The sequence below is a fragment of the Diorhabda carinulata genome, chromosome 3 (assembly GCF_026250575.1).
Source record: "Diorhabda carinulata isolate Delta chromosome 3, icDioCari1.1, whole genome shotgun sequence".
Lineage (NCBI taxonomy): Eukaryota > Metazoa > Arthropoda > Insecta > Coleoptera > Chrysomelidae > Diorhabda > Diorhabda carinulata.
The window spans coordinates 35,180,422-35,197,622 of record NC_079462.1 but is presented as its reverse complement, the minus strand read 5'-3'; the positions used below and the strand labels follow the sequence as shown (position 1 = coordinate 35,197,622).

The following is a 17,201-nucleotide window of genomic DNA, read 5'->3' as shown; positions in this document are numbered from 1 at the left end:
GTCAACTTTGGACTTCATCATTTCTCAACAAAGAACCCACCCACATGCCAACCATTATGAAAAATAACTCCTATTGTGGATCTTCCAAAAATACTACTTGAAACAACAACAGAAAATTTATTTTATTATTCAAAGTAACTCTCAAAATTTAATATCAACGTTGATATTATTGCCTACTACTTTCTTTTAATTAGTTTTATATTAATAAATTGAAACAATGATATTTTTGTATTGTTTATAACCTATATTAAAGAGATTATTTTATGAAATATTGAATAACATATTTTACTAGAAAATTCGTCATCTTGCGGAATGCTGAACTAATTTTATTTTACTACACTAAAACAAAAAATGCATTTTCTATTCAAATATATCAGATTCCAAGCACTACGGAATAATAATTATCATTAATGATAATTCTACTCTTAAAGGCCGATTCATAAACTTGATTTTCCTTTTGCCATCCGCGGGTGACGTTTGACGTTCATAGCAAATTCTACACCGTATTGATAAACTTACGTTGCTGCCGTTAACCTAAAAATTTTGTTATTATTTTTGACGTGTGTAATGCTTTTTGCAGCAAACCAAAATTAAGTGATATTGAATACTAAAATCGTATTATAATTAAATAAATGTATTAGTATCTTGAGGTTGTGTTCAGGTACAAATACAAATAACGTAATTAAATTATATTACTTCCGAATTTACTGTTTCATTTTTTTAATTAAGAGAAAACTTATCTCAAATAAATAACCTCAAAAATTTTAAAATCCCGATAAATTCAAACACGCAAGGTACGAAATTTATTTTTTATGGCCTACTACATTCCCCGCCTTTTGTTATGATCTTTTGTATAATAGAAAAATATTAATTACTTGCGACAATATAAAACGGTTAGAAAACTGTTGTTAATTCATATTTCCAATTATGAAGTGGTTAGTAATTGGACTATGTTTATATTTTGTTACGCTAGATGGATGGTGTGCGGTAAGTTGTATAAATTGAAAGAAAAAAAAAGATTTAACTAAAATATCGCTCTAGATAACGGAAAAACAATTGAACGCAACGAAAAAATTGGTACGAAATTCGTGTACTACCAAAACGAAAGTTGCTCCTGGTGAGTAAAAACAATGACATACGATTATGTTCTTTAAGCTAATTTATAAACGTTTTATTTTTAAATAACCAAATTAATTACCAATATCTTTTGTTTAAATTTTGTAATTCCCGCCAAAACTATTTCAACTGTCGAGCTTAGACAAGATTTTCGCTGTCATAGAGTAAATTACAGAGTTGCCACGTTTAATTTAATAGAAGTTATTTAATCGAAATATTATTAGAAACTAATGAGACGATACCCTTATATCAACTAATTGATTTCCATTTATAATTAACATAATAATCATTATTTTGGCATACCCATTTCTTTGTTAATTATTTGAGGAATATATTCTTCTTTTTTAGAAGTGGTAGATGCAATGCATAAAGGAGATTTCAGTAATGGACAGGTAATTATTATATTTTCGAATCATTTTTAAGGGACCGTAATGTATAAGTCGCTGAATATTTACGCTTATTAGATGTTTGTTCATATTAGTACTCGGAGAATAAAAAAGAAGAAGTGCCAAGTAGATATGTCTATCTCAAAGTGTTTATTGTGGATGGTCATAACTTTAAAAAAAAAGCGAGAGTAGTATTATGCAAGCAAAAAGAAACATAACCTCCAAAGTAACCAAAACCGTTAGTTTGGAACTCATAACCTCAAAACCTACGATACACTTTATTTTGAAACACTACTTATTTTTCAATAACAAAATGTTATATTAAAAAAAGTTCTGAAATATACAGTCGATTTGAATGACAACTGGGATGTTGTATTAACCCAGTTTTTTGTTTTGATTTTAGTGCTACATCCTCTGCATTATGAATACGTATAAATTGGTAAGTTTCGTAAGATAAAAAAAATTTTGTATACATAATTGTGACAACCCTCGTATACGATATAAAAAAACATTATGATGACTACGTAATTATATCTAGAAATAATTTTTATTAATATACCACTTCGAAACTGTTGCACGTATGTATAATAACAAAACTTTTATTTTAAAAATGTAACTACTCAACCTAACAAAGAGACGCCATTATTAATTTCAAAAATACATATACTACTGCCATCTACATAAAAGTAACTCAACTATTAATTAATCTAAAGTAAGAAAACATTACACATATTTTTAAATGAATTTTTAGATAAAATCTGATGGATCTTTTGATTGGGAAGGAGGAATTGCTACCGTTAAAGCAAATGCTCCGCCACATATAGCCGCTACTGCCGCTGCAAGCATTAAAAATTGTAAAGATGCAATGAAAAACAAAAGTGACAAATGTCTTGGTTCCGCTGAAATAGCTATGTGTATATACAATGATGACCCTCCAGTATGTTACAAATGATACTATCTTCATTTCTAATCGTCTCTCTAATTTATTTTTGTTTCAGAATTATTTCTTTCCATAATCTTGGATCCATTTAACACATTTGTAAAATACATTTTATAACGATGCGATAATATTTATTATAAATAATTAAATATAACATGAAGCATTTGAGAAGTAGTTTTATTTCTTCCAAAGAGATATTCTCATATCTTCCAAATTTTTATATGAAAATTTGTTTCATAAAAGTATAAATAAATAATTCTTATTCAGTGTCAGTAAAGGGGCGTTTACACTGATAAAGGAGTTGATCAAGTCAAATGAATTCATGAAAACGAATTTAACATGTAAACCCTCATTTGATCGACTAAATTGAATATGTTGTGATGATAAAATGGGCGAAATGTGATGATAAAAGAAGAGAAAAAGTGACTTTTGTACACTGTACATGTATTTTAAATTTTTTAAGTAAATAAGGTTATTTCTAGTTTTATGTGGAGTAAAAGAGCTTCATTCATTAAAGTATCTTGTTTACTAAATTTAAATGCAATTTGTTCTATTAAGTAGTAAAACTGTTATTCATTCATACGAAGAAAATTTTCGTAATGTTCCATTTTCAATTCACACAGAGTGTTATTTGAAGATCTTTGTGCCCCTTTGCGAGTAATCTACTCTTTAACTCAAATTCCCTTCCTCTTTTATTTCTTCTTACGCACAATGTTTGCTAGAACTAAATCTATTTCGAGAATAGATTAATTTACAACTATTGTCGCCATTTTGAATAAACTGAAATAATCAACTCACTCGAACAGTGTAAACGCCCCTTAAAATGTATGTTACATGAAAAGAGAAGAAGAATGATATTAGAATCCTCCAAATTTTGTGAATTAAGTTTTTGATAGTATTACCTCTATTTTTAATACATATAATATGATAAATTGAAACATATTTACATTACTACTTTTTTTCAATTAAAACTATAATAAGTAGAACTACAAATATATAAAATTGAAAAAAAATATTTGTTTATAGCGTAGTTCTATGGTTTATACGAATATTGATTATGGAAACATAACAGTAGGTAGTTTTTCTTTTCGCTTATTATAGGTATATAGTAGAATTCTTTTTGTTTTTAGATAAACATTTTATTGCAAACGACAATTGCGCTAATCAACTACTTACATTCAATAACATTCCGTTGTAGTACCAATATTTATACAATTTGGCAACGTTAGTGAACACTGCAATTTGTGGATCGCATTCCTATATTTAGTTAAGTATATTCTAACGCCAGTCTGAGATTTATACCAATAATTATTAGAATTTATAATTATACTAAACCAAATCACACTATAAATACTAGTATTGTATTTCATGATACAACTAAATCTGAAATTAAAAATAATTTGGAATTTTGAGTCGTGCATGTGTGTTCGATTTCAAACATAACTCGTTTACGAAATTATCTATTTGAGGAAAGTATATTATAGCACAATAATTATTACTTGAAGAAGTGACTATTATTTGAATTATGATCATTTTTTAAATATGGATTTACCGCAGCCTCCACAAGGTCCGTATGTGCATTATTTTTCAAATTTCGATATTAAAATAATTTGAGGTTATGTTTTTAGATACTGAACTTCGAAATATTATTGATAAATTAGCGCAATTTGTTGCTAGAAATGGCCCGGAATTCGAGTTAATGACCAAAAATAAACAAAAAGGAAATCCTAAATTTCAATTCTTATACGGTGGAGAATATTATAATTATTATCAATACAAAGTTTCAACAGAACAAGCTAGTAAAAACATAATAGGATTTCTATCATTTATCATTCTTAATTAATATTATTTTCAGTTTTTAAACAACAACAGCAACAAGGAGTAACTATTACTGATCAAGAAAACTCTTGGAATACTCCACCACCTCAAATGCAGCATTCAGCAGAAATCGAACAGATTTCTAAACAACAAGATTCTCTAAGAGAACAAATAAAACAAAGTGAACAAAATTTAACTGCCCAACATTCCGTGCTACTCCAACAACAGCAGACACAAGTTGAACAGACAGTTAAAAAATGTGAGACTGCAGATTTACAAAAAGAAGCTGACACATGCGATGTATCCCTTACGGAAATCCACAACATCTTACAACCCATAATAGATAGTTGTACTAAAGATAGCATAAGTAATGGTAAATCGTGGTTTCTTCAACATGCTACTACAAAGGAAAAGGCGCAATGTATAGTAGAATGTTTATTACATAAGTAAGTACAATGATATATAAATTTTAGCTAGGAAAAATATATTTTTATTTATACCTCGATCGAAAGTAAGTATGCATCTTTTACACCTATTTCGAGGCAGAAAGTTGAAGATTCGTGTATTGGTAAAGCTGCAGATGAAAACTCTGAACTGTGCGCCATAGTGTCCTTGGTTATGACCTTCTGTGCTAGTAGTGTAAAGACTATTTTGACTTGAAAATAAATAATGTAAAAAAAAGTAGTTTTATATTTTTTTGGCGCGTCGTTTTGGCTTTTCAGCTGCCCTGAGCCTGTACCTAAAAATATATTTGATGCATGGCATTGCATCTCGTTCTGAGCTCCTACTTATGCTGGAAAACCTAGACTTTGGAAAAGGTCCTGGAAAACCTAAAAAATCTTGGATTTTATAATTTGTCCTGCAACTTAGATACTTTCATTTAAATATTGAGATTTACAGAATGTTTTCATATTTTTTTTTGTTTTTTTCTCTTTTTTCTATTATTTTATCATGTATTCCTCAATAGAAACTGAATTTTTTGGAATATTCTATACGCTGATTTTCTGCCTGTTCTTAATTTTATGAAAAGAGGTTGGTAGGGTGACAAATAGATTTTAAAAAGTTTGTTCTTAAAATCAATTTGCAATAATTTTTTGTATTGTTAAAAGTGTTTTGAAAAATGGTTTGCTAAAATGTTTACCATTACGGGGATGGTTTATTGTTTGCAGCATATGAGTTAATTTTTGTTAGAACATAAGTTTGCTTAAACATATAATTTCAATTACTAATCATATATTTTGCAACAATGGTCTTTGAAAATTCAAAAAAGAAACAAAACAAATAAATAAATAGACCACCTGCTATAAAAACTTGATATATAAACAAATATCAAACGAATTCCGGGTATTTCATATACGGTGGCGCCTTCGCCGAATTTTAGAATTCTACTATATCCAAGCAGGACCGGCTCTAGGGCGAAGTTGGTAACAATATCCATAGAACATTTTGACGATTTCATCATGAAAATCAGACCGATTTTATTTAAAAAAAAATCGACCAGTTCCAGGTTTTTTTTCACATTCACATTTCATTGAATTTATTCCATACATATGGAACCGCATTATATAATTTTTTCATGGATTTAACTATCGGGTATAATAGAAATTAATTAATTAATGCAAGGAAAATCTTATATATGTTAAAATTACTTCCAGGGTTTTGCAGACAGGCGTTTTTTCTCAGAAATTACATGTAATTTATTTAGTTAATGATCTGTTACACCATAGGTAAGATACCGGTTTATGTTTAATTATGAATCTGTAAGTTTAAATATTGATTTTTACAGTGCTAGAAAGAACGCGATTGATTTAAAAGATGCCTTAGAAAGGGTAGTAGTTCCAATGTTCTGTAACGCTAGTATATCTGCAAGGGAAGACCAAAGACAAAAACTAGACAAATTATTGAAATTATGGGAATCTAAAACAAATTATTTGAAACCGGAGACGTTGGAACAAATGCGAAGTCCATTAATCAGTTATCAACAGTATCAAGCTGACCAAGTAGCGAAATATACAACGGAAGTAGCGGCTTTAGCACAACAAACAAAGGATACTTTCGATGGGTATCAAGCTCAGCATCAAGCTTTTGTGTGTCACGCAATGCAACAAATAATGGATTTGCAACAACAGAAGCAAAATTTGGAACAGACTATGTCACAACCACAGATTCAACCACCAGTTAATGCAGGTATTTTTCTAAAACACTCTTATATTCAATCAATGATATTATTATATTTTAGCTGGTCCAAATCCAATGGTTCTAGAAAGTATGCAACAAAATATACAGAGCCTTAGTCAAGTTTCTACAGCGAATACTCAAGCCTTTCCAATACAGACGATAAGTTCGTCACATCATAATGATAACTACATGGAAATGAATATTTCAGTACCGCCTCCCAGTATTGTACAAAATTCTCTAAATCACAGCTTCAATTCCAGCAATGCCAACATTCCGGTTTTTCCATCAACACCAGATTTGTGTCAACAACCACCCCCGCTCGGACCTTCCTCACAAAACGGAATAGAAAGTATAACGTTTACCCAACCACCTCCTGGATATTTACCTCCGCCCGGAATGTTTCCTGACTTTTCCAAACCGCCACCGGGATTTCCGGTGATACCAGAACCGCAATTAGAGGAACTGATGCCAACTGCACCTTATTATGATTTACCTGCAGGACTTATGGTTCCACTTGTTAAGGTACGTTAATCATTGTCTGTGCGATAAGCGAATAGAAAACTTTTTAGAAAGACTGATACCGAATTGTGTTGATCAATTTTTTTTGAGTTATAAAGTTTTTTATTTTGTCGATACAAGTATTAAAATATAGAAAACTGGTCTTTTATTTGAAGTAAAATACCATTTGAAGTTAGGAAGAACATTAAAAAAAATTATTTTTGACTGCTTTTAATTTTCTATTTATAGAAAAGAAAATACATTCGAAAATAAATTTTCCTCTAATATTTTCAATATTATTTTGTTCTTTATCAAATTCTTGAAACACATCGATAGAAATCACTGTAGTTTCTTGAAAACTATCTTCGAAGTCTTCTAATTTTTTCATTACACTACACTAGTCGTAGAAAGATAGTGGAGAGGAATACAATAATCAAACGTAATATTAAACGAAGTGCGCGCGCGTATCGAATCTCTAAGAGCAGCGTAGCTCCGCCAGGTAGAGGGATGTAGCTATGTTGGTTTTTCATAAAACGTGTACCAAGTATATCGGACAGGATTGAGTTAATTGTATGCTATTTGGACATTAAAGAGGTTATCGATTGTAAGGGATTTGGGATTTCGAAAATAATTTAACTAGGAATTCCCTGGGTCAGGTATTTGTCAATCAGGAGTCGAGGGATTCTTTTTTCTGTTAGGAAGTTGTTAGTGGAAAATCAAAGTGTATATATATAAAAATTCTGCAAAAGTACAAAGTGAAACACCATCTAAAAATAGAGTTCCGACGTAGATTGGTTGATTTTTGGATTTTTCACTGTTACTGAAAGTTTTTGATTCTCCAAAAATGCGGCGTTGCCGTTGTTAATAAAATAAACTCAAAAAATACTGTAAATAAAAATGAAGGAGTGTCACATATTTAAAAATACTAAAACTTAACATCTTCAATGGCGTCTAACTTAGTAGATCCCCTTTCATGAATGATGATTAGGGGTTCGGGACCTGTAAATTATTTTCTCTTATTCTATTTAATTCGTTTCTCACCTTCTTGGACAGGATGTTCTTTAACATAATTCGTACTACAACTAAATTCCTTTTGATCTCAATTATTGTTTCCATGAGGTTATCGGGTGTTATATGGCGATTCAATTCTACACTATTCCTTTTATAAAACTGGTTAAAAATTTATCGAAGAAATAAATATCATCTGAAATAATGAAATTTACATATAACTTTGATAACCTCGTTAAATGTTTTTCCAAAAGACGAAAATCCTTTTCCAAACACTTTTCATTGTAAATATGTTAATTTTTGGATATAAATGCAGTTAAACGACTAAAAAAAGCAGATTCCTTTGTAGGAAATGTTTTTTAATGTTCTTTTTCAACTTAAAAACGATATAAACCTCTCTATTTTCCTTGTATTTGTTTATCTTTATACTGAATTACGTAATGGTATTTTGACACACTTATTCTAGTTGGAAGAAACGTCATATAAACCATTAGATCCTAAAGATATTAGGTTGCCTCCACCAGCGCCACCTAGTGATCGTCTTCTAGCGGCAGTAGAAGCCTTCTACTCTTTACCAAGCCACGAAAGGCCTAGAGACAGGTAAAAATAGGTTATTCACAGCTCTCCTTATCACATTATACTATCACAAGGAGTTCCATAGTAGATAATATCAATTTTTAAATAATCCACATTATTACTTGAAGATTTTATTTTAAACAAAGCACGGATTCGAGTTATTCACTTTCACTGATTTATAAACAAATTTATCGATATCAAACTTGGTATACATATTCCACTGCGACAGAAAAATTCTTCTGGGGATTCAAAATACCTTCTAGGTCGGTTATGGAGAGCCTTTTAGGTTAGTTCCATTAGTCCAATATAAGTTTTCTTGTCAGCCATTAAATTTTCTATTTCAAAAATCTTGTATCCGATTCATCTTGTTTGTATAATGTTACAGTAGGGCTTTCATAACATTCGATTTGTTCTTATTCCTGGGACAACCCGTATCTAAATTCGTTTCGATCGTTCCTTAATATTTTTTATACGATTTTCTACCCATCTTATGTAATTATATTTTTTTTATGGTGTTAGGAAATGTTTGTTCAAGTTTTTTTAGAAATTCTACTCATTTTTTACATTTTATTTTTGGTGACTTTACTCACCCTCTAATTCTGATTTTGTCCTAACATTTCCCAAGTGGTACCCAAAACAATGTTTTAATTTGCTTTTTGTTTTTAATAAATTTATTATAAATATTACAATGAGGCCCCCATATCATTCGTTGAGCTCTTACTTTTGGGACAACTTGTATCTAAATTAGTTTCGATATTGACTTGATATTTTTTATACAGTTTTTGACTCATTTTATAGTATCGGAAATGTTTATTGTAACAAAATTTAATGTTTCTCTGTTATGAACATTTTTTTTTGGTTTCAGTACAATTTTTTTATCCAATTCCATCTACACAATTGTTTTGATGCTGGAAATGTTGGTGTCAGCCCTCGAATTCTGAGTCTAACCTAACATTTCTCAAAAACTACCCAAAATATCCTCGACCCCATTAAAGAAATGTATTTTTTTTGGTTTTAACAAAATTTTTCATTATCCAGTTTCATCCACACAATTTTTTCGATATTAGTGTATCTGCTCATCAGCCTTATACAGTGTGAGCTCTCAAATTCTGTTTCTAACCTAATATTTCTCAAAAAGTACCCAAAATATTCTCGAACCCAATAAAAAAATGTATTTTTTTTGGTTTTAGCAAAATTTTTCAATATCCACTTTCATCCAAACAATTTTTTCGATATTGGTGTCTCTGCTCATCAGCCTTATACAGTGTGAGCTCTCAAATTCTCATTCTAACCTAACATTTCTCAAAAACTACCCAAAATATCCTCGAACCCAATAAAGAAATGTATTTTTTTTGGTTTTAGCAAAATTTTTCATTATCCAGTTTCATCCACACAATTTTTTCGATATTAGTGTATCTGCTCATCAGCCTTATACAGTGTGAGCTCTCAAATTCTCATTCTAACCTAACATTTCTCAAAAACTACCCAAAATATCCTCGAACCCATTAAATAAATGTATTTTTTTGGGTTTTAGTAAAATTTTTCATTATCCAGTTTCATCCACACAATTTTTTCGATATTAGTGTATCTGCTCATCAGCCTTATACAGTGTGAGCTCTCAAATTCTCATTCTAACCTAACATTTCTCAAAAACTACCCAAAATATCCTCGAACCCAATAAAGAAATGTGTTTTTTTTTTGGTTTTAGTAAAATTTTTCAATATCCAGTTTCATCCACACAATTTTTTCGATATTGGTGTGTCTGCTCATCAGCCTTATACAGTGTGACCCCTCAAATTCTGATTCTAACCTAAAATTTCTCAAAAACTACTCAAAATATTTTCGAATTCAATAAAAAATTCTCCTTATTTTCTGTTTTTCTTAATGGATTCATTATAGATGTTGCAATGGGTCTTCCGTATAATTCATCAAGTTCTTATTCCTGGGACAACCGGTATATCACTTTTAAAAGTTACATTTTTTGAAAAAATTGAGAAAATTAACAAATTTCAATTTCTCAAAAACTATTTTTCTGGCACAACCCGTATTTCATTATCTGTAATGTTTATTTCCTAAAAAATTTTAATATTTTCCATTATAACCTCTTTTTGCTTGTGTGACCCCTCAAATTCTAATCAGATCCTTCTGTTACTATAACTTTATTTGTTACTTTTGGGACAACCTGTATGTAAATTCGCATTCGTTGAGTTTTTTTACTATAAAATTATTTCCAGTTCAACTACTACATTTCGACAGGATCTAATTAATTCTCCCGGTTTGTTTTTCTTTCTTTTATTTTCTCCAATTTTTTCCAACGAATATTTTTCTCCAATTTGTTTCCGATGAATCAGATTACGATACGAAAAACCACCCCCGTCGTATCACATTGGAACTCCTTATTTTCAATACGAAAGAGAGCCGATTTTATTTATTTTTTTTTTTTTAATAAAATGTACATTTTAAAAAAATATTTATTCATCATTTTATATCTCATAAATTGTCTCGTATGTGTAAACAGCGAAGGTTGGGAAAAACTAGGTTTGTATGAATACTACAAGGCAAAAAATATTGCCAAAAAAGAAAAAGACGAACTTATACAAGCGGGACTGAGGCAAAAGTCGAGGAGCCCGAGTCCGGTAGTATTGCCTTCCGAAAAAGATCCGACGCCTCCAAAAAGGAGGTATCAGAGTAAATCACCGACGCCCCAACCACACTTACACCGCACCACCAGAAGATCGAGGAGTAGATCTAGATCGAAAAGTAGATCTAGAAGCCCGAGGAGAAGATATAGAGATAGGAGTGATAGAGATAGAGATTCTAGAAACGACAGAGACAGAGATTCGAGAAGTGATAGAGACTCGAGGAACGACAGAGAATCGAGAAGAGAAAGGAGACGGAGGAGTAGGACAAGATCGAGGTCGAAATCGAGATCTCCTATTAGAAGATCCATTTCCCCAACTGTACCTAGTTTTGGGTAAGTCAACTAATTCATTAATATAAATAAATCAAAGATCCATCTTTTTTTTTTCATTTTTTAATTTGTCGTTTTCAGTACTTTTTCATTTTCTCGTCAAACACACCCCGTATATTTCTGAAAGATTCTTCGTAATTTTTTTTCATGATTTTTTTCATGATTTAACTTAAATGTTATGTTTTATCTATCACTTCACTGTGATTCAACGTAACTGTCAAGTTTTAACAGTTATTTAACATAACTGTCAAGTTTTGACAGTGATTTAACATAACTGTCAAGTTTTAACAGTGATTTAACATAACTGTCAAGTTTTAACAGTGATTAAATTTAACTCTGGTTTAACTGAAATGTTATGTTTGTTTTATTTGTGATGTTTTAAACGTGATTTAACTAAATTGTGATGTTTTATCTGTCACTTTATTGAGATTCAACGTAACTGTCACGTTTTATCTATGATTTAATTTATCGGTGATAGTTTATCTGTGATTTAATTTAACTGTAATGTTTTAACCGTGATTCAACTTGATTTAGCTTAACTGTGAAGTTTTAACCGTCATTTAACTTAACAGTGATGTTTTAAACGTGATTTCATTTAACTGAAATGTCATGTTTGTTTTATTTTTGATGTTTTATCTATGATTTAACTTATCGGTGATAGTTTATCTGTGATTTAATTTAACTGTAATGTTTTAACCGTGATTCAACTTGATTTAGCTTAACTGTGAAGTTTTAACCGTCATTTAACTTAACAGTGATGTTTTAAACATGATTTCATTTAACTGAAATGTAATGTTTGTTTTATTTTTGATGTTTTATCTATGATTTAACTTATCGGTGATATTTTATCTGTGATTTAACTTAATTGTGATGTTTTGACCGTGATTCAACTTGATTTAGCTTAACTGTGAAGTTTTAACCGTCATTTAACTTAACAGTGATGTTTTAAACGTGATTTCATTTAACTGAAATGTCATGTTTGTTTTATTTTTGATGTTTTATCTATGATTTAACTTATCGGTGATATTTTATCTGTGATTTAACTTAATTGTGATGTTTTGACCGTGATTCAACTTGATTTAGCTTAACTGTGAAGTTTTAACCGTCATTTAACTTAACAGTGATGTTTTAAACGTGATTTCATTTAACTGAAATGTCATGTTTGTTTTATTTTTGATGTTTTATCTATGATTCAACTCAAAGGTGATATTTTATCTGTGATTTAACTTAATTGTGATGTTTTAACCGTGATTCAACTTGATTTAGCTTAACTGTGAAGTTTTAACCGTCATTTAACTTAACAGTGATGTTTTAACCGTGATTCAACTTGATTTAGCTTAACTGTGAAGTTTTAACCGTCATTTAACTTAACAGTGATGTTTTAAACGTGATTTCATTTAACTGAAATGTCATGTTTGTTTTATTTTTGATGTTTTATCTATGATTCAACTCAAAGGTGATATTTTATCTGTGTTTTAACTTAATTGTGATGTTTTAACCGTGATTCAACTTGATTTAGCTTAACTGTGAAGTTTTAACCGTCATTTAACTTAACAGTGATGTTTTAAACGTGATTTCATTTAACTGAAATGTCATGTTTGTTTTATTTTTGATGTTTTATCTATGATTCAACTCAAAGGTGATATTTTATCTGTGATTTAACTTAATTGTGATGTTTTAACCGTGATTTAACTTAACACTGATGTTTTAAACGTGATTTAAATTAAATGTGATATTTTATCTGTGATATATGTTAACTGTGAAGTTTTAACCGTGATTTAACTTAATTGTGAAGTTTTATCTGTCACTTTATTGAGATTCGACGTAATTGTGAAGTTTTAACTATGATTCAACTTAATAGTGTTGTTTAAATGTGATTTAACTTAACTGAGTTCACTATAATTCAACGTAACTATGATTTAAATTATCGGTAATTTATCTGTGATGTTTTAACCGTGATTCAACTTAATTGTGATGGTACATATGACACTTTACTGTGATTTTTTTATCTATGATTGAACTGAACTGTGATGTTTTATCTGTGATTTTTCACTATTAGTTCCTAGACAACATTAAAGTGATATAATCAAGGAGCTAGTTTTGTTATTACTAGAAAGCCAAATAAAAATATTAACGTTATTATTGACATTTGATTAATGTCTCCTTCCTTTTGTATAATATTATTCCAATCTAGATTATCATCTTAAACAGTTAAGAACATATAATGAAAAATGAATTTTTATCATTTATTTTTAAGTAAAACTATACCAAAATATAACAAAAAAAAATAGGTTACGAACATAACCTAGAAATAATTTGAGTTAATCAGTTTTCACCGTAATTTCCTGTTAATTATGTCTAGTTTTTTTTTTGCGTTTACAGCTATTCTATATTATTGAATTTTTATATATACAGTATGTTCTATTATGATCGAAGTGATTCTAAGATGTTTCATCACGTTTTTATCGTTCTAGTAACCTTAATTTATTACATAATACAATACAAGAATTGGATTCGTCTAACAAAGGTCATCAAATGCTGAAGAAAATGGGTTGGGGCGGGAGTGGTTTAGGTGCTAACGAACAAGGTATAGACACTCCGATTTCGGGTGGTGACGTTCGCGATAGACAGGACCAATTTAAGGGGGTGGGGTGCAACTTGAACGACCCTTACGAGAACTTTAGGAAAAACAAGGGAGCCGCTTTCATCACTCGCATGAAAGCCAGGGCCGAAGAGAGAGCCGCAGAAAGTAAGTTAATCGCAATAAATATAAATTATTGTAGTAATTTTATTTTTTTTTTTTTAAATACGAGGTGTTAAGAAAAAAAATTTTTTTTCGTTGTTTATATTTTCATTCAATAGAAGTCCTAAATCGAAAAAATCTTGGCACAAGGTATATACGAGGTCTGGCTATTAAATAACGAGACTGCGCGCCTAGAGGGCGCCCTAGACGGCTGGGGCAAAAAACGAATAGGGCGTTGGGTATCTAGATATCGGCGGGAACAACGTATCGATCTAAAATTTGACGTTAAATTGAAAAACATTCCGACCGAGTGGTATAAATTGTTGCAAGAGGCCTACGGGGACAGTTCTCCATATCGAGCACTGAAATGACCAACGTCCAGGTCGCCCTGTGACTGTTCCGGAAACTGTGACCAAAATCAACCAAATTGTGCGTGCAGATCGTCGAATGAGCATCCGGATTATTGCCGAGGGTGTAAACGCCGATAAAGAAAAATATTACACGAGGAATCACACACAAAGTCTATGCGAAGTTAGTGCCACAAAATCTGACTTCACAATATCGGTTGAGCACCCTCTATATTCACCAGATCTGGATTCCATTGACGTTTCTAACCTTTAAGTTTCGCCACCAGATCTGGATTCCATTGACGTTCCTAACCTCAAAGTTTTGCTTGTAGCAGGGAGATTTTCGTTAGACCAGGACGTTATCGTGGATGAAAATACGTCAATTTTGAGAAAAAAGAGGGAAAATATCATTTAGAAGGGTTGAAAAGGTTAAAGTAGCTATAAAATGAACATGTTGAAAAATGAAAATGATAAAACTTAGAAAAACAAAAGTCTATGGAAATTGATAAATCTCTTAACGTTTTTTTCCCATCTTAAATCGATTATTTTTATTTATTAATGTACGAAGGTTGTACAAAAAGTAATATGTAGCTAGCATCGCCATTTTATCGTTAATATGCAATATGAAATTTAACTGTGAATCAGTAAAGTACAGTTTATATTTAACAGTTTTTAATCACAAAATGTAAATTCACTAACACTTACGTACTAAACTATTCACTTACACTTTTCATCTAATTTATTTAAATACATCGTTCGGTTTATTTTTTACCATCCCGATGGTATCAAATTGTTATCTTGACCCACCTGTTTATATATATATATACACATTTCAGAATCTTCGATTTCCAGAAAATCTCTAATTTGCCGTAATAACAAAGAATAACTGGCGCATTCGCCAAACTTAGAACAGGACTGGTTTCACTGTCTATATCAGTTATAATTGTGTAAAAAAATAGTTTAGTTGATTACTTTTTGGACAGCCCTCGTCTATTGAAAAAAAAATGTATGGGGAATATTTATTTCTCGTTGGTAACAGTGTACGAATTTATTGCAGAAAGTCACGGGTCTAAATTGAGTCAGAAGTATTCGGAAAATGAAGATTAGGATAAACATTCGAACATTATCGAATGTACTTTCAGGTATTTTGGTTCTCTAATTGTGTAAACGGTATTTTATAATTTTTTTTTTAGAAAAATAATTAAAAACAATTTAATAATTTATTAAAAATATTATTTCTAGCTAATTTGTTTATTATTTGTATCTAAATAAACTGATACTATTTGCAAATTCCAGCAACGTGGTTCAAATCAATTCTTATATAGGGTGTCCCGATACAAAGTAGTGGTGTATAGGGGAGCCCGAAATATGACGAATTGGGGGCTCTATATTAATTTACATCAATAAGGGTGTTCATGAAATACCTTCGAACTATTCTGGGGGGGTTGATTAGTGGTGACCTAATCTTAAACGTTTTTTATTTGTTAGTTTTGAAACCATAGACGATTTTATTTCAAAACCCTTTTTTATTCTTGTAGTTTTTTTCGCATAAAAACTTTTTCTGTAACTTTTTAAATTTAAAACTTTGATGACAAAGTTTCATGAAACATTACATAATAGTAAGAGTTTCAAAATCAAAATTCCCATGGTATTGGAATGAAATTTTTTAAATTAACTAACAAACAAGAAACTTTTGAGGTTAGGTCACCCGTAATGAGTCTTGTACTTACCATGCCCTTGGTAGTCTCATACAGTGTACAGTGGAGGAATTATTTGTTTTTTTTTCAACTTTGAGACCCTATAGTTCATCAGAAAAGCAACTTGATGTCGAAGTAAATTGCCCCCAATTGTCATATTTTTGGCACTTCCGCTCGGTGCTTATGCGGAACACCCTATATAATATGGAAACTCGATTGTCTTTTTAATTTTTTAAATATTTTTTTTTAAACTGACTGCACGATATTGATAAAATGATCACGTGTACATTTCATTATAACTTCCTTGTCTGTTAGACATTCTTCAATTAATTTAATGACAACTGTCCATGCTTCAATTTTTCGTTTTATTCTTTTTCTCTATAGGGTGGTAAAAAAATTTAAAGGAGTTGCACCTGTATCACTGATTGTTATCAGAAAATTATTTTTTATTTCGTGAATACAATTAATCAGACTTTTTGTTTTTAGGAAGACATATTTGATAAACGGGGCTTCTTTTTTATTAAGCGTTTTAGCACTTGTTTCGCTTATAAAGTGAACGTTAGTGTTCTATAATTATTTTTTTTTTTTTTCATTTTGTATGTATGATTATTTCGAAAGCAGTGATTTAAAAATGATGTAAATATCAAATTGATGAAAAATATATAGAAAAATTGTAGAAATCGAAAATAGTTTTATTTAAATAACAATACAACCTCTATACTTCTGTATCCGCCGGTTCAGACTCATAACGACAAGTTAGTTTAGCGTTTTCGAAATCGTAAAATCCATTTATCATTATTCGGCTTTTTCAACTGGATTTATAAATTAAACGAGACGTTTCATTTTGGGATTTTCAGAAAACAGTGGCTTAACTGAATAAAGAAAAGACTTACAACAATGAAAATATCAAAAACAATTGGCGT

General features: G+C 30.3%; 2 protein-coding genes across 3 annotated transcripts; both read left to right on the top strand.

The window, feature by feature from the left end:
• The first annotated feature begins 879 nt into the window (after positions 1 to 879).
• LOC130891239 (uncharacterized) lies at positions 880 to 2,613 on the top strand. The gene is made up of 6 exons (XM_057795854.1): positions 880 to 987; positions 1,042 to 1,117; positions 1,465 to 1,508; positions 1,906 to 1,941; positions 2,254 to 2,439; positions 2,501 to 2,613. Exons 1-6 carry the CDS (start codon positions 928 to 930, stop codon positions 2,516 to 2,518), a joined length of 420 nt encoding a protein of 139 aa, XP_057651837.1. The 5' UTR covers positions 880 to 927; the 3' UTR covers positions 2,519 to 2,613.
• A 959-nt stretch (positions 2,614 to 3,572) lies between these two features.
• LOC130891729 (calcium homeostasis endoplasmic reticulum protein) lies at positions 3,573 to 16,965 on the top strand. 2 transcript variants are annotated; one of them, XM_057796630.1, is made up of 11 exons: positions 3,573 to 4,009; positions 4,071 to 4,241; positions 4,298 to 4,706; positions 5,916 to 5,987; positions 6,047 to 6,447; positions 6,500 to 6,960; positions 8,411 to 8,544; positions 11,039 to 11,494; positions 13,966 to 14,240; positions 15,639 to 15,723; positions 16,765 to 16,965. In XM_057796630.1, exons 1-10 carry the CDS (start codon positions 3,985 to 3,987, stop codon positions 15,686 to 15,688), a joined length of 2,454 nt encoding a protein of 817 aa, XP_057652613.1. In that variant the 5' UTR covers positions 3,573 to 3,984; the 3' UTR covers positions 15,689 to 15,723; positions 16,765 to 16,965. The 2 variants fall into 2 exon arrangements, with proteins under 2 accessions (XP_057652613.1, XP_057652614.1); XM_057796631.1 differs by having other exon boundaries at positions 3,715 to 4,013; positions 15,639 to 16,965.
• Positions 16,966 to 17,201: the final 236 nt, after the last annotated feature.